The 17,694-nt window shown below is 43.5% G+C and overlaps 1 protein-coding gene across 2 annotated transcripts in view; it reads left to right on the forward strand.

Moving 5' to 3' along the window:
• The first annotated feature begins 2,412 nt into the window (after nt 1–2,412).
• Nucleotides 2,413–17,694, forward strand: part of SLC12A2 (solute carrier family 12 member 2) — a 53,567-nt gene continuing 38,285 nt past the window's right edge. The window contains exon 1 of one of the 2 annotated variants that reach the window (XM_074532355.1): nt 2,413–3,300. In XM_074532355.1, coding sequence (XP_074388456.1) covers nt 2,800–3,300 — 501 coding nt within the window. In that variant the 5' untranslated portion in view covers nt 2,413–2,799. The remainder of the gene's footprint in view (nt 3,301–17,694) is intronic. The other variant, XM_074532356.1, reaches the window with a different exon arrangement.

The following is a 17,694-nucleotide window of genomic DNA, read 5'->3' on the forward strand; positions in this document are numbered from 1 at the left end:
TTGAATAGTTCCCTTCATCATCTGCTGTATTACAAGTCTTTGCACCTTGACAAAAGTAAAAAGCTTCACCATGGCCTATTCTTTTATTTTCTAGTTTGTACAGAGATTTTTTTTCTTTACACTCTGAAAATTTGCCAAATGTTTCAAATATTTTCTCTTTTTTTCTTTTTAAATTTGTGAGTCTATCAAATGATGTCTCAAGCTATTTTGAAGTATGATTTTTTCTGTTTTTCCACAACAGTGTTTAAACAAAGAAGGATCAGTGTACCCATCTTTTTAACCTACTGAGGCATCCTTAGCTTTTTTAGGCATGTACACATCCCTAGAATTGAAATACTTCTTCCTCTAATTGTTATGGAAAAGCGAGCTTTGTTTTATAGTTCCAGTCTTTTTCTGTTGGATGACGTCACTAGGTTTGTTGTTAATTGAAATAAAACAGTAGAGATGTGGTGAGCTAAAAAATGGCTGTTGGCACTCAGAGTTTGCTAGGCAGAGGGGGAAAATATACAGAACTTCACGTCAGGGGAAAAAATAAAAGATTTGGAATCCAGAAGTACCAGCTAAAATGTCACTGACATAAAGAGGTGACATTGCTCAAGAGGCCTGGCTGAAGTGAATGTTTGCTTGATGATTTGTAGCAACCTAAATAAGGTGAAACTGTTTTGGAGACATAGCCCACCTCCTCTGGTGATATTCTGTGAGCTGCTACCTTCAAGTATAAAGACAACAGAAATAAACAATGAAAAATCACTGGTGAGCCCCTGTTTAAATTCTGACTATGGAAGCTGAAGTATTTTACTCCCATCTGAGGTTCCTTTTCACAAAGAGCCAACTTCATATGCTTTAATGGATTATCCAGGCACTCGTGTTCCAGTGAGAGCGAGGAGGCAGAACGACTTCAGTTTTCAAATTAAAGAATCATATATGCTTTTGGAGAAAGAATAACTTTAAGAAAACAGGGACAAAAAGCTGTAGCAGAGGAGACAGAAAAAGGCATTACTGACATTAGATCTATTATGCAAGTGGTTTTTACGGTGCAATTGGCAGAGATCCAGGGGCTGGAAGGTAAGAAAGGGGGATCCAGGATGGGGTGTGGAGGAGTCCAGGGTGAGGTGAGGGGTTCAGGGGGTGTCTGAGGAACCAGGGGGTGTGTGAAGGGGCCCAGGGTGTGTGCGGTGCAGGGGGTGTGTGAAGAACCAAGGAATGTGTGAGCATGTCCAGGGGCAATGAGGATGATGGGGGCACTGGAGCTTCTCTGATGAGGACAGGTGAGTGAGCTGGGCCTGTTCAGCCTGGAGAAGAGGCAGCTGAGAAAAAACCTCATCCTTCTTTATAAATATGGGGGGGGGGGGGTGCCAGGGAGATGGAGCAAGGCTCGGTTTGGTGATGGTCAATCACCAGGGCGAAAGAAAGAGCAGGAACTGATGCACAGGAACATTCCACCTGAGCATGAAGAACTTCTCCCCTGTGCAGTGACCGAGCACGGGAACAGATTGTCCAGGGAGGGTGTGGAGTCTCTGTTTCTGGAGACATTCCAGAGCTGTATGGTCACAATCCGGTGCCATGTGCTTTGGGATGACCCTGCCGGAGGAGCAGGGAGACCGGACCAGATGACCTCGTGTGGTCCCTTCCAGCCTGACCCAGTCCTGCGGTTCTATGGGGTGGCTGAGGAACTGGGGGGTGTGAGGGGGTTCGTGGGGTGCGTGAAGAACTGGGGGTTTGTTAGGGGATCTGGGTGTATGTGAGGGACCAGGGGGTGTGCGTGAGCAACAGGAGGGATGTGAGGCGATCTAGGTGGTATATGAGGGGTCCGAGGAGCTGTATGAGGCACCAAAGCATGTGAGAGCTCTGGGGGTGTGTGTGAGGGGAACTGGGGGTGTCTATGAGGGGCCCAGGCGGTGCGTGAGAAGTCTGGGTGTGGGTGTGTGTAATGGAGCAAGGGGTTTCTGAGGAGATCTGGGGGTGTATATGAGTCCGACAGTGCGTGTGAGGGACTGGACGGGGAACTGAAGGGATCTGGGGTGTGCATGGGAGGTCAGGGGTGCGTGAACGCTCCGGGGGTGTCTGAGGGGATTTAGGGGTGTGTATGAGAGGCTGGGGGTGCACGAACGCTCCGGGAGTGTCTGAAGGGATCTGGGGGTGTGCATCGGATGTCAGGGGTGCATGAGGGCTCCGGGCATGTCTGTGGGGATCTGGGGGTGTGCATGCGAAGTCCGGGGCTGCGTGAGGGCTCCGGGGCTGGGTGAGGGGCCGAGCGGGTCCCTGAGGGGTCTTGGGGGTTCCCGAGGGGTCCGGGCTCTGTGAGGCACCGCGCGGCTCCGAGCGCCCCCCCGCTCCTCTCGCGAGACGTGGCGGCGGCCGGCGGGGCTGTGCCGGGCGGGATCGCGGTGCGGCCCCCCCCCCCCCCGCTCCTCCCAGCGGCGCCGCGGGGCGGATGCGGCGGGGCCGCCATAGTGCGGGCGGGAGGAGCCGCCGCCGCCCGGCCGGGGACGCGCTCCCGCCGCCCCCTCCGCCCCCTCCGCCGCAGCCGGGAGCGGGCGGAGCCTGCGCGGCGCCGCCGGTTTTTTCCCCCCCGCATCCCTCCCGCCGCGCCAGCCGAGGAAGCGACCGCGCTCCTGCCTGGGCAGAGCGGGATCGGGCGGAGGGACCGGAGGCACCGTCACCTGGCGCTGCGGCGGGGGCGGGGCGCGGCGCTGTGTCTGCGGCAGCCCCGGGGCGCTGCTCGGCCGCTTAAAGCAGCGGAGCCGCCGGCCGGGAGGGGCGTTCGGAGCAGTGGCGGCCGCAGAGCGAGGGGAAGGCATGGAGGGCAAGGATCTGGCAGCGGGGTCCGCGGGGGATGAGGGCTCCAAGGATGTGCTGGGCAAGCCGCTGGGTCCCACGCCGAGCCAGAGCCGCTTCCAGGTGGACCTGGTGGCCGAGGGGCCCCGCAAGTCGTGCGGGGACATCGGCGCGGCGGGTAAGGGAGGCGAGGAAGCCAAGGGCAGGTTTCGGGTGAACTTCGTGGACCCGTCGGCCGGCGGCGAGAGCCCCGGCGAGCCCGGGGGAGGCAGCTCGGAGGGCGGCAACGTGAGCGGCGTCCAGAACGGCGGCGACACGGTGATGAGCGAGGGCAGCCTGCACTCGGGCGGGCACCACCACTACTACTATGATACCCATACCAACACCTACTACCTGCGTACCTTCGGCCACAACACCATGGACGCCGTGCCCCGCATCGACCACTACCGGCACACGGCCGCCGACCTGGGCGAGAAGCTGCTCCGGCCCAGCCTGGCCGAGCTGCACGATGAGCTGGACAAGGTGAGAGCGGCCCTCGGGCTCCCCCGGCGCCGGGGGTGCGGCGGCTTTTCGGAGTGTGTCGGCAGAAAAGCTTAAAAAAAAAAAAGAAAAAAGCCGAAAGCTCGCCGAGCCTCGAGCAGGCGCAAATAGCGCGGGTGCATAGCTTGCGTCTCAGTTCTGTTATATATATATATTTTTTTTTTTTTTTTTTGTCTTTTCGTGACGCAGTGGTGTCCATCCCCCCACACACACGTGCTTTTGGGAGATGGTCCCCCAGTGCAAGAGGTATTTAGAGCTGTAGGTATGTTCTCCCCGTCAATGAGCGGGGATCTCTTACAGGTTTTCCACTTCCAAATCGCCTCCAGCAGATAGGGTATTGATTCGGCTATTCATTCGGGGGCTCGCCGTGGGAATCAGTCTGGGAAGGGAAGTGAAAACATTTGGTAGAGACGCTAAAAAAAAAAAAAGTAAATAAATAAGGATGCGCTCGCTCTGGCATCGGCCGGAGGTTTGTGTGTGCGGCGCCGAGGCAGAGCCCGCTGGATCCGATGGGATCCGGGTCGGATGCTGCTGGATCTGCACGGGCGCGGAGCCTGAGCGAGCCCTCCCAGCGCTGCTCCTGCGGCGCCGTCAAGGCTTGAAACATTTCGGAGCTGTGCGTCTGAAGCTTTTTTCTATTTTGGACTACGAGTCCGTGTGTTATTTGAGACGGGTTGACAGTGAGAGCCTTCTTTGCATTGCAGGCTGCCTTGGCTAGAAGACCAGCTTTAGCTGAACGTAGAATTAATTTCCTAGACTTTTTTCTTTTTTTTTAAACTATCATCACTAAGCTAACTCCAGATAAAGATTAACCTCTGGCAGTGCTGTTTTCCTCACCGTTTGAAAATTGGTGTATGGCTGTGCTCAGGAGCCTGTGTTTTGAGTGAGGTCTTTCTGCTGGGTTTAGGGAAATAAAGAAATGCATGGGCCACATTCCAAGGAAGCGAATATTTTGTTTCCAGAACTTTTTTTTGCATCCCACTTTTCACTCCTTGTAGGTGGAGTTCCTTGAGGAAAGGTGTGTTCTTTCCAGATTTACTCGTTTCTCACCATTATTGGGCTGCTCAGTGCATCAGCACTGATACATGGGGTTTGGGTTTTTTTTTAGGGAGTGTTCGTGATCGTTTAAGTGTGTTTTTGACACTGACTGTGGAATTGTTCCAATAGAAGTAACTGGTCGGTGTATTGCAAAAGGAAACCTGAGATAAGATGTCAGATTTTAATTACTAACCATCGCTGCAAATTACTCCTGCCTTCCAGGTCCCCTTTTGATGGAGCTAAATGATGATCTGTGGTCTGATTCTAAGTTAGTATAAAAATCGAAATTGACAGTTTTTGCCACGTGTGCCATAAATAAAACCCATGTATGTGTGCTCACAGTGCATGTGAAACCACGCTGCTTTTCTGTCCTCCTGCTCCCCCAAATTTCTGACTCCCGGTCCATGATGGGATGACCAGGTGTTGGATACTCCGCATTGTAAGCAGAACATTTCTCAGATTTCTAAGGCTGGCAGATGGCATTTTCAGTGTGTTCATATTCCAGCACTGTGGAAAGCTCTTTGATACCATTAAGATGTTTCAGTGCAGGATAGAACATATTCTGGAATTACAATTTCTAAAATTGTAATTTCTTTATTAAGAAGAAATTAATGGCAAGGAATTTTCTTTGTAGTCTGTGGCACAGAGGAGTGGTAGACAACCTAATTATAGGATCATTATCAAAACAGTCCCATAGTGAGCATTAATTAAGTCAAATTATTAATTTCTTAAATGTCATTAATTCGTTCTGCAGTGTGGATAGATATACATGTGAAGATACTTCTTTTTTTAAAGCCATGCCCTGTCCACTTGGGCCCCTCCTCCCATTAAATAAATGTTGGGGTGGAATATGGAATTTTGGTTGCATTTGATATTAAGTATTAATTTTTTTAAAAGGTCACAATAGAAACCTCAGAATTTTGAGTTTAAGTTCAGTGGAGTAACCCAAGTTTTCTGTCGCAGGATGTTTAATGTCCAAAGCAACTGAGGTGTTAGCAGCTACTTAGGCTTATAAGAAGAAGGGTAGCCATTATTTTTGCTTCCAACTTCGCAAAACACTTTCCAGATAAAGCTGTGAACTCAAAGGCTTTTAATAAGGGTGTGTTGTGCATGCTAATAGCATTGGATACCTACGTTCCTGGCAATCTCACGTCAATCTCACGGGACTATCAAGCACATCCCATCTCTGATTGTGTGCTTGGTTTGCGAACACAGAGCCCTGATAACTTTTAAATCAAGATGATGCTGTACTTCTATGTGGAAGATGTTCTCAAAGATGTTGTGCTTTTTTTTTTTTTTTTTTTTTTTACTGTTGCTAGGGGGCTTTTTGTGTTCGTTCTCAAAGTGACTTCAGTTCCTGCTGACTAGCAGGTCCCTGCTGTTGAGTAGTGCTGTGCATTTGGGAAAGTGGCTTGAAGAATTAACCTTGCTCTTTGGCTGTGGGTTCTGTACCAATTTATCGGGTACAGCATGTCTGTGCAAGGCAGCTGGTACATCCCAGCACTGTCACAATGAAGTTTGCACAGCCCTTTGTTGTGCCTCTGTGCTTGACCCAGTGCATCAGGAGTGGCAGATACTTTGTGTAAAGAGCGATCCAGGGCTGTTTACCAGCGGTATGGTTCGCTGCTTTGAATGCAGCTATTTTATCCAGCAGTTAGAGTTCCTGCTATTCCGTTTGCTTTTAATAAGTAGATAAATGTGAGGCAGCGTTGAGCATTGTTGATGCCAGTGCCCAATATAGAACAGATTTTTTTCTTTTCCTTTAGCTTTGTTTAGAAGCTTCATCTGTCTAACACTTCTGTTGGTTCTGTTCTCGCAGAAAAGCAATGTTGGAAGAAGAGTGACTGTTTGGGGAAGACACACACTTGTACCGGAGGGGTCCCATTTCCAAAGGGTTTGTCCTGCAGTCCTGGTGGGATAGGTGTTTGTGTGGTCATTCCAGCAGTGGCTCTTCTCATAGGAAAGAGATTGTTCTTGAAACTGGCTGTGGAAACACAGCTGGGTGATGCAGTACTCTGAGGTGGATGAATTGCATAGCACTGCCCTTGGTTGATCGTTTTGAACTCCAGGTGAGGGGCCTTGCATTAGTATGTCATTGACTGCAGATAACTAAGGTGATCAGCCTGCTCCTTACCCCGTTGGTATGTGTTGATTTCTCTCTGCTTTAGAGAGATGAGAGAGAGAATTTGGTGATGCTGTTGCCGTTGCTGTCTTGTAAAGCGAATGTGTTGCAGCAGCTCTGGTGTCCGGAGATGTTGAGATGAGAGGGTGTTTATTAGCAAAAAAGTGGGAGGGAAGTCAGCCTACCATGACATGCAGGTTTTTCTTGCAGGGGTGAGGGGGATCTTCAGACCATGGGAAGATTAAAAACGTTCTTTTGTTAATTTTTTGCCTGTCCTACAGCTTTTCTTGGCTCAGCTACATCTGTAGATCAAGATACAGCCTGTAGAAATACTGCCCACATGCCTTTGTGCCCCTCAGTTTATCAATACCATGTCACAATATCACAGACATTATTGTTCTGACAAGTGTGTACTGTTAGGGTATTCAAACCTGCACACTGTAACCCACTGAAATAATTTAGGATTAGCATTGGGTGGTTTGGGGAGATTATGTTTTTTTTCCTTTAAGACTAGATCTCACTGTGTATGAGTGGTTCTGGTTTGATCTCTGTGCAGTCGCTCGCAGCTGTGGTGAGTGGATGTGGTGTGAACCAAGCCCTCTGCTGGCAGCTCTGCTCTGCTGCTTGTTAAACCCTCGCCGGGAGCACTGGCAGGGCAAGGAGCTGATCTCAGAGCAGGATCCTTACACCACCTCCACCCCATCCCCATCAGCGTCAAATTATTAATAAAAACAAAAAGAAATCCCAAGGTCCTCACGCACAAAAATCTGTGCACCTGTCATTTGAATTTGGAGACAGGTGTGAGAGAAAAGGCAATTACTGGTAGTCCTGATACAAAATGAGGGGGTTTTGTTTGTTTGCTTTTACTCAAGTTGGATGACTGTAATTGTTTTCAGTTGTTTTTTGGGCTTTGTTAAGTATTTTCTCAAACACTGCAGTTTTTTCTCTGACCCGATGACTTCAAATGTTTAACATAAGCACAGTAGAAAGGTCTATGTATGGCACTGCTTTCTAACAAAATTGCATTCTGTCTTGAGAATGTTGAACAACTGCTGCATCTCTAATAATTGTTTAGTTGTATTTTCTTTCAATTCGTGGCTTATGTTTGCTTAGCCTGTAATAAAAGCAGAACTCAGCTAAAGATGCATAAAAGGCTAAAAGATGATTGTAGGATATCAAGGTAGCTGACCCTGTTGTGTAAGAGCTCCTTTCTTCCCTCTCGTGGAAGATTGAGACCCTCTTGCAGATGGTTTTTATTGAACCACCTTGCTGAGTCTTGTCTGCAGTCTGGAGGTTTCTTTCTTTTTTCAGTTTGGTTATTTTTAATTTAAATTACATTTCCTTGGTTCTGTCCTTCATATATGTAAGCAGAATTTGAATCTTCTTTCAGTGTAGTTCAGTGTACTAAAATTAAACAAGGGAAACTCTCTTAGACTTGGTCCCAGTGCTGTTGTGTGTCCCAGAAGCCTATAATTGGTAACTGTTCTTTCATCACTTTTAAACAGCAGTGGCCTTAATGCACCTGTACTCAGTGAGGCTTTACTTGCACCGTGCAGAAGAATGTTTTTATGCTTTTTCAGCCTGTGTCAGGAATCCTCATTTTGCTTACACTGATACCCCACTTATGCCCAACTGTTTTTATCAAGGAAAAAATGAGTGTACTGCTCTGTTTGCAGCAGTAAATAATAATTACTGTTCCAGGGGTTGTATTTTATAAAGACCTTTTATAATTTGTATTTTTATGTTGCTTGATGCTTGTTTCTTTTGAATATTTGGTAAGTCTTTAGTCCAGAACACCCATGGAATGCTAAAGTTCAGCAAACTGCTAATATTGTTCTTACTGCTTTCCCCCCCTCAATGTCCCAGGGAAGCTGGAAATAACTGAACCTTTAGCAGCTTATATAGCTCACAGCACAAGTGTGGACTGCTGCTGAAAGGAGTGAACTTTTTGCTGTCACAGATCTTAGTTGGATCTGATACAGATCTGATCTGGTTTACAGAAAGCCTACACCCCCTCTGCTGCAAAATCTCGTAGTGCATGTGGTGATTCGGTTCCCTGATCCAATACTTAAGGGTTCTCCTCAGGCTTCTCACTGCACACAGGCATCAATAGAAACGTCTGAGTGTGCACTCCTCATATAAATATATTCATTTGCTTTAAAGTTTTATATACATGTGCTATACAAATATAAATTATATATGCTGTACAAATAATGTGTATAGCCCAGAGTAAAACTTCAGTAGTGATATAAAGATGAAATTCACACTTTCTTTTTTTCTCTTTATTACCATTACAAAAAAAAAGTGTCACACTCCCACTGGACTGTTTCAGAGCTGGTTAAAGAGGAAGGCTGCAGAATTCACCTTCAGATTAACTTTTTTTCTCTTTTGCTACTGTACTTGATTAGATGTCAAATGATTTTCATTCTTGAAGAATATTCTTGCAGAGGAGGAGCTTGGCAAGATCAGTATCTTTGGAGTAATTTTAAACCACTGTACTACATCTTCGATTGAATTCTTGAGATTTTTTCCTAAAGCCTCATATAATATTCATTCATGAGCAATCCCAAACCCATTTTCCCCACTTCTTGGTATAGGTAATAGCAATTACACTATGGTTATTGATCTCTATTAAATTTTTTTTAATTAGTTGACTTCAAATTATTTGCTTTTCATAGTTTTGGGAGCTATCCAGTTTTTGCAGTTTAAATCCAGAATGATCTTTGATTTATTTCTGCACTTCACTCTATTGATTGTATTTGACAGACTTACTGACATTTCATTTATGCATAAAAAATAACCTTGGATGTATGGTCTGTGCCTTGTAAACGTGACTGATTTAAGGATAAGGTGACAAAAAGAGTAAAGAAATTCTAAAAAAATTAAAGTTCCATTTTAATAAGAGGGGTTTTCTCTTGCATCTGCATTTTGTTAGCTAACTTCCCTTCATTGAATCTGCTGCTCTTACTTCAGATGATTCAGTTGTTTGGGTTTTTTTAAATTCAAAGAAAATAGCTCTGTTTCAGCTGTGAAGGAGCTGTGATGCTGCTCAACTTGGTCTGTCAGTCTGCATGGCAGAGGCTCTTAAGAATATTCTGAGTAATACTGCTTTTGAACTGCAAGCAGTTTGGCAACTTTGGCTGAAATGTGGTGCTGTGCCAGTGCCAGCGAGTGCTTTTCTGTGTGAATGTACCAGCCCTGCTCACTTCTGGCTCAGGGCTGTGCTGTAGCTGCATTCAGCATTTCAGAAGCTGACATTAAAAATTCAGGTGGTACTTTAAATTATTTTTTTAGGATTACTTCAATGGGCTTTTAGTCTGTTGTAAGCCAACAGGTAAAATGTAATTTTTCAGGAACTTACTACATTGGAGCTAGACTTTTTATAGAAATAGGATGTTTTCTTAGGGTTTCACTATTGCTGCATATTGCTGCTCCTGTTTCCTACTTCTTTAATAGAAAGTGCACCATGTTTTGCAGAAGTAGATGAAAACCAAAAGCTGTTAAGAGCAAGAATGCCTCAAATTAACCTTCGTTTTTGGGGTGGAGAATAGATGACTTGTGTGTGGTTTTGGCTGAGGTTGAGTTTGTTTCCTTCCCAGTAGCTGGTGTGGGGTTCTGTTTTGGGTCAGTGCTGGACACAGGGTTGATAATTCAGAAATGTCTTTCTTCTTGCTGGACATGATCTGCAGAGAGCCAAGGCCTTTGCTGCTCCTCCTGTGGCTGCGCTGGGGAGGAGGCTGGGGGTGCATGGGAGGGGACACAGCCAGGACAGTGACCCAGGCTGACCCAAGGGGTGTTCCAGACCAGGTGACAACGTTCTCAGTGTAAAACTTGGGGCAGAAGGAGGAAGGGGACATGGGGAGTGATGGTGTGTTTATCTTCCCAGGTCTCTGTGATGTGATGAGACCCTGCTCTGGATGGGGCTGCCCAGCCATGGGAAGCAGGGCATTAATTCCTTGTTTTGCTTTGCTTGTGTGTGTGGTTTTTGCTTTCCCTGTTGAACTGTGTTCATCTGAACCTGTGAATTTTTGCCCTTCAGTTCTCTCCCCAGTCCTGCTGGTGGAGGAATGAGCGAGTAGCTGCTTGGGGCTGGGCTGCTGAAGTTAAACTATGATGACTATATGAAATCTGATGTGTCCAAAACAACTTCTTGACAAGACTGAAATGAATTCTCTTTTATACTTAGTAGCAGAACATTGTATTTCTTGGACTACGCGTGAGTATGCTAAACTTCTCTGCAGGAGGCTTCCTAATTGGATTTACTTCAGCTCTTACGCAATCAAGTGCTGCATCTGCTTCATTCTGGAGTGTATCAGGCTTCTGTGTTTCAGATACTCATGTGAAAACCACCCGTGTTCAGAGCCTGGATCCACTTTTCCTGTCAAGTGTGTCCTTCCAGGGCAGTGGATATCCAAAGGAATATTGCAGTCAGTGCACAGTAAGGAATAATTGCTTCTGTAGATCATTCAGGGTGCAGAGCGATGGTTCTGGGAAGGGTGGCACACGCCAGTGGAGAAATGAAGGTGCGTTCTTGAGGTGTGCAGTAGACTGCATCCCTTTCCTTCCCTTACACTGAAGGGGTTGGTTGCCCCTACACTTGTGAGGAAGTCATGCCTCCTGCAGCTTTCTGCTAACCAGAACTGCAGAGACTGGAAAGGGAAATTTGGGCTTGTTTTTGCAGGGGAACTTTGGTTTTTTGGCAGGAAGGCCTTATTTTAGCTACAAAATTTCTGGGAGTGCAGACCATAAGCATTTGAGTTTTCCACCCAGCAAAGCTACCGAACAAAGGCATTTTCTCATTTCTTTGTAATTTTCATGATCAGCCCAGAATTCTCATACCCTCCTGTGCTTAGGAGGGATGTATGAGTCAAGATGTAAAGATGTGGGGAAGTTTTCTTTATTTTGCAGAGTGCTCTCATTCTTTAGTTAATGTTTATGCTAGGGGGGAAAAGCGAATATTATTTATATTTCTGATAGGATACTGGTCTTGCCTACCTGTAGGTGTCAACAAAACTTTGCTGCTCTATCACATGTCAAAATTGCTTCAGAGAGATGCAGCCTTCATGTAATAAGCTTAGAGATTTGTCAAGAAAACTGTGTTCAAGTAAGACATTAAAGTAGTGCTAATCTTCATCAACAAATCTCTTTATTTGTAAGTATACCACCTTGAAAGGAAGGATTTACAACTAAGCTGAAATCAATTGCCTGAGTAAGTTTCCTGATTAAGTCTTGCTAAATTAGTTAATACATCATACTACATGGAAGAGCTGGGGGATGAGTGGATGATTATCCCTTTAGAAGAATTAAAGTAAAAATGGCTTTTAAAATCATTATATATACAATATATATATGCACACACATAAAAAACCACACTGTTTAATGTTTCTCTATTAAAAGCAGTGTGCAAGACAGAAATACAAGCTGATGCAGAGACACATAGCTAATCCTTCAGTTGACATGTTAATTGCAACTATAAATTTCTTCTGTTTAAAATTGCTCTGCTGCAATCACAGTACAACACTCTTTAATTTCAGCTTAAGATAACATTAATGTTCAGTTTGATGCAATCTCTTCTAAAATCTCTGGAAGTGCATGCCAAAGGCATTTGCTACTATATTTTAATGTATAATTGTAGAGAAGATAATATAGTCAAAGCACTTAAGTTTTGGTCTCTTGGCTGCAAACCTACAAAGGATTTCCTCTGATTGAGGTGAGTAACCAATGATTGTAAGCTGTTCATGTTTGAATCCAAGGAATCCCAAGTTTTAAGAACCGACTGTGTTTTTTCTGGGCTGTTTATCTCCTGCTGTTCTAGGTAACTTCTGGATGCCATTTAATGGCTTAGTAGGCTTTTTTGAAGTTATGACTGTAAAGACACCAGGGCAGGAATTAGGGCACATTTGCTAATAGAATTCGTAATTCACTCCTGTTCTATAACCGAGTAGTAAAATATCTAACATGACTGCTGAAATTTCTAAACTGCTGTCAACAGCAGTGACTAGTCATTGTTCCCTGATAGTATTAATTCTTTGAGTTCTTTAAAGAAAATGCTAAGAATGTGTTAGGCAGACTGAGGTGTCTTGAACATGTCTTTGTGCCATGTTTTCTTTCTGTGTGCTACCTGACTGGGTTTTCCTCCCCCCAGGAGCAATGATGATCAGTCAAGCTTTCCATTAACTCTTGAAAAACCTGAGCATCTGAATCTTTCTCGTTAGCTTGGTTTACTATTTTTAACTAATAAATAATCAGAAATCTGTCAGTTGCTCCACGTGTTCTCTGGAAGATACTGGCTTTCTGAGTAGCGATTTCTAAGTGAGGGATAACCCTGTCTTAACCCAGAGATTGAGATTGTTACATCTTTGAGAATTTACACTTTCATTGCTCTTTCATCAGTCTGAGGCCAGTTACAAAGCATTAGTTGAGAGTTGTGCATGCTTGTTCTTAGTTTTGGGTCAGTCCATACTTGTCACCATCTTTCTTCCAGGAAAGCAGGACTAGTTTACAAAATACTGACCAGTCAGATTGTACTTTAAGAGAATGTTTCTTAAGAGTAAGATTTTAAGAAAATCATTATCTGTGATACTTCCTCCCTTTGGAGTTGTTTGTTTCCCTTACAGGGATAAAAACCACTTGAAAACTGTCAGACTTGGCAGAGCTGTTGTCCAAGTTCAGTGTTAAAAGCTCTCTGTGATTTGTAGTTTACGAGCAAAGTTAGAAATAGTATCCCAACCTCTCTTGAGAAGTGATTTCCTGAAAAAATGGTTACAAACAGTAGTTGGTGTCACCAGCTTGAGTCAAAAGACTGGTGAAAACTTCTATTCCCTCCTGTGTATTTAAGTACTGAAATACTCTGGAATCTCAGGCAACCAAACTCAAGGCTTTTATTGGTAAAGATCGTAAGACTGACTGGTGTCCCTGGGCAACAATGTGATTAAAACCATTCAGTGGAGATTTAGGTGTTTTGGAAAGGAAGCTCAGTCCTCTTTATCTCTTTCACAACTGTGCAGATAAAAGCAGTAAAAGATAAAAACAGCTTATCAAACTGACTTGTAGACAAAACCTGGGAATTTTATGATTACAAACATTAGCACGCTGCAAAAGAAGTGTTTAAAGAACAGATATATTTGGTATGGCTTGGTGTCCTCCAGACAGCATTTAATACCTAGCTTATTATTTATTCTTTATCAGACAGCATCACATTTGTACCAGTACAGACTGTTTTCAAAAGTTCTGTTATATAAGAGGTAAACACCATAGCAGCAGGATTATTCTATTATTCATAGTTATTCTATGCATGAAATACATTTAGCACTTCTAAAGTCTTTCATTCAGCTCCTTGGAAGTGTCACAGGTGGTTGGAGCTAGAGTCCGAAAGTTCATTTGCTCTTTGAAGGAAATGATCTTTGGTAGTGTTTAAAAATCCTTTGAATATTACCATCATTTGAGGCAAAAGGTCTAGTAATTCTTATGTAACTTGATAGCTTTCTGTCTTCTGTCATTTTTACTGTATCTGTGCTCTGGCTAAAATGTTCTTTAGCTAGGAATCAAAAAATCAAAGCAAATGTTTATAAACTCTTTTTCATGTACGTTTTGAACTGTGTTAATTCTGAAAAAAACCAAGTTTTGTAGCCGTAGTCTTAATAGTGTGCAGAACTGGAGTTGGGATATATGGGAGTATAATCTCTTCAAATAATTATTCTTTCTCTGAGACAGATGGTCAGCTGCATCTGGATCAATACATTTTACTGCTTTTTTCCTTTCCACAGAACAAGGAGCATCTTAAAATGGCAATGCCTACAAAATTAACCTTGGGGAGATGGAAACAAGAAATTGTGGTTGTAATGGCTCGTGAACAGGTTGCAGTGGAGCTGTGAGCTGCAGTGAGGGACTGCAGGAGATGTGTGAGAGCATGGCATTGTTCTGTCAGTACTCTCTGGGCAAAGATGGTTCTCAGGGTAGCTTCCTTTATTCTTTTTTCTGTTCTCAGTAAACATGAGAGAGCTGTGCTCATTAACAGAATATAGGCATGTAATCAGAAGGAAGTATATATCAGGATATAGTATCAGAATTTAGAATGCAGGTACAAAGCAGTTTCAAGTGTAAGCAGCTTGACTAGGTGTAGTGGAAGGCCATTTTTATGTTTCTTTGCAGAAGGTGCAGCTTGAAATGATTAGGCTCTTGATTTTTAGCATTATGATAATATAAACTATTGAAAACAGCTTCAGTGCTGTATCCTGCCAAGATGAGAAGAAACTGCTTTTGTGAAGCCTTTCCAGGGAGATTCTGTGAGAAGAACCATGCCATATTACATGGCTTGTGCTAAATCTGTAGCTGGCCAAATGTGAGGAATGGGAAAAGTAGTTAAATGCTGTAGTCTGAGGTGCTTCTCTGGCCTCCTGTTTTTGCACAGGACTAATAACAGTGGGAGGGATTAGCTACAGAAGTCAGTGACTACTTGGAACATGCCAAATGAGGCAGTTCACAGTGACAGCAATCTGCCTGGAGATCCAGAAAATAGTCTTACATACAAACTTGCTGGTGGTCCTGCCCTTTACTTGTGGCTTCCAAGTTGTGATTCTTGAAAAGAAACAAGACTTCATGTGTGTTTATTCTGGTATTACCTCATACAATGCAACATAGCCCAAGTATGTTGCCATTAAGATGGGATTTAGATAAGTTCACCACAAAAAAAAAAAAAAATTATGCTGCATGACATAGACCACTATCAAGAACTCATAAATGAAGCAATTTTTACTGAACTTTTTGATGGACCAGTGTATTACAGGCTGTTTGTGAAAAATCTCAGATCTTCTCTACCAAAATATCAAGTATTTTCTCATTACTAATCTATGTCTAATAGATGTGGAGGCTATTCACAGTTGTCACAAATAAGTTATTGTTATCATCCAACACTGGAGATGAAATAGTAGATTATCTGTGTAGGAGCAGAAATTAACTGTTGCTTGTCTTAAGTCCTGTCAGTGTGTGACAGAATTGTCAGCTTGTAAACATACCTTATTTTTCCCATAACAACGTACATGAACACCATTACTCTTTTTGGACTGATTATTTTGTTTCAAGAGTTGTGTTAATAAGATTGTTTATGGTCTGAAATGCTAAACCCCCTTTTCTTTCCCCTTCTGTTACACCCCCTTCAAACCCACAGTGTGTTAGTGTTTTTTACTGTTTATGAAGATCTTATCGTGCATGTATTGGCTGTTCTAAAATAGTGCTGGGGCAGTTTTTTCCATTCAGTGTCTGACTTGAGTAGAAGCATTGTTTCCTCATGAACACGAGCATGAAAAATACTACGCCTGCTTGATTTACAGCTGAGACCACAGTGGTTCTTTCTTAAGGTCGCCTTAGAGGGCTGAACTTGGAGCCTTCTGGAGTGAAATTCCTTTGTGCCCACACTCTGTAATATCTGTTCTCAGTGCTGCTTTATTGGGCACCCACCAGCGATGATAACCAGGAATAACCTTTCAGTTATTACATTTTGCTTGTGCCTCAAAATATTTTCCTAAGAAATATTGCACGGTGTGGAGAGACGAGACATACAGAACAAAACTTGCCTGTGTTCACAGTGTGCAGTATCTTGGAGCTGATTTGGTAACTGATAACTCAGAATACCAGTTGTGACCCATTATGTCCTCCCCAGCACAAAACAGGCTAAGCTGCGGGCTTTTTTGAGCACTGCAGGAAAATGTGTAGCTGCCACATGGTGGGTGAGGTTTTGGGGTGACATTTGGGGATCACATTGGCGATGTGTGCAGGTTTTACCAATACTTGGCCCACCATGATCACATGATGAAGTATGTGATCCTTTCTTAGACTAGATACAAATATTTCTCTACCTTCTCACCAAACCTGATTGTGCAGCAAACAAACTCCAAGCTTGTTCAAAAAAAAAAAAAAAAACCAAAAAACCAAGGCATTAACCACTTTATTCAAATTTCACTATTTTAAGACATGAAGATAAAGATTCTTCCTACCATTCCATGATCCTCCCTGACCAGTCTTCTCAGAGAATAATTTTGTTATTTCTTATTACAGACATGATGCGTGTTGTTGTAATAGCAGAAGATGTTATCTAATGTTGGCAAGTTTTTTTGGCCAAAGCTTAAAAATTGTTTAGATAATTTGAATGTGACTCCTTTTATGTAATGGTTTAAAATAGAGTTTGTTCCAAGTATAATGTGGTGGTTTTCTGCGAGGAATAAGAATGGGTTTTATATGAGCAAGTAATAAGTGGTTGAACCTCCATGCTTGATTGGAGGTTCTGGCATAGTGATGAACATGTTTATAATCTGCCCCTTGTTTTAATGCATCTTTTTTCTCTCTGTTTCCTCCCCACTCCTGAAAGGAGTCATAAAGGGATATATTAATGCTTAGAGGGATTTTTACATTTTGTTTTGCACTTCTAAGCTATTGGAGCAGGGTAGGTGGTCGGCTCATCCTCTTCTGGCATGAACCTCAGGCTTGAGTAGGAGATGTTTTCTTAGTACTGGTTCAGGCAGGTCAGCATTTCTGAAATGCAGCAGCGCTGTAATTCTCGTTCTGGTCCTCACTGTTCTTCTTACCACTCTAAATGATTACGTGCCACTACTTGATTTGGCTTGAGTGCCTGAATACAAATAATCAGCAATCAATAGATTCATCTGGTCAAAGGCTGTGCAAATCTCTCAAGAATTACAGCCATTACAGCAGGAAAGCTGCAGTTCAGCAAACTGGGTAACTCCTGGTCAGATTTCTATTTGTCCTCTGTTTAGTGTATATAATACATAAACACACACACACACACACACAAATATTTTTTATATATATAACACATAAGGTGTCTTTTTTTTTTTTTAATTGTAATCCCTTAGGATGCAATATAATGTGCTCTTTAAGAGAGTAAACTGTTAAAGGTAATGATCTGGAAACTGATCTTGATTCTGCCTAACAGTGGAAGGCTTGTGCCTTACAGGATGACCAGATGTGTTGCAGGTGTATCTGTTTCTATGGGAATTTCATAATTCCACATCAGTAAGAGAAGCAGTGGCATGAGCCTGTGCTACTGACCTTTGGGTAAGGTTGACATTTTCTGTTTTTAAAAGTCTGGTTTGTATGTTTACTGCTGATAGTAAGAGCATAGGAGGACACCATAACTGACAGGTGTAGAAATATTTCCTCTGAACCCTGTGCTGAGGATGTATCTGGTACCTAATATAGCA

Source organism: Zonotrichia albicollis, chromosome Z (genome assembly GCF_047830755.1).
Source record: "Zonotrichia albicollis isolate bZonAlb1 chromosome Z, bZonAlb1.hap1, whole genome shotgun sequence".
NCBI classification, from domain to species: domain Eukaryota; kingdom Metazoa; phylum Chordata; class Aves; order Passeriformes; family Passerellidae; genus Zonotrichia; species Zonotrichia albicollis.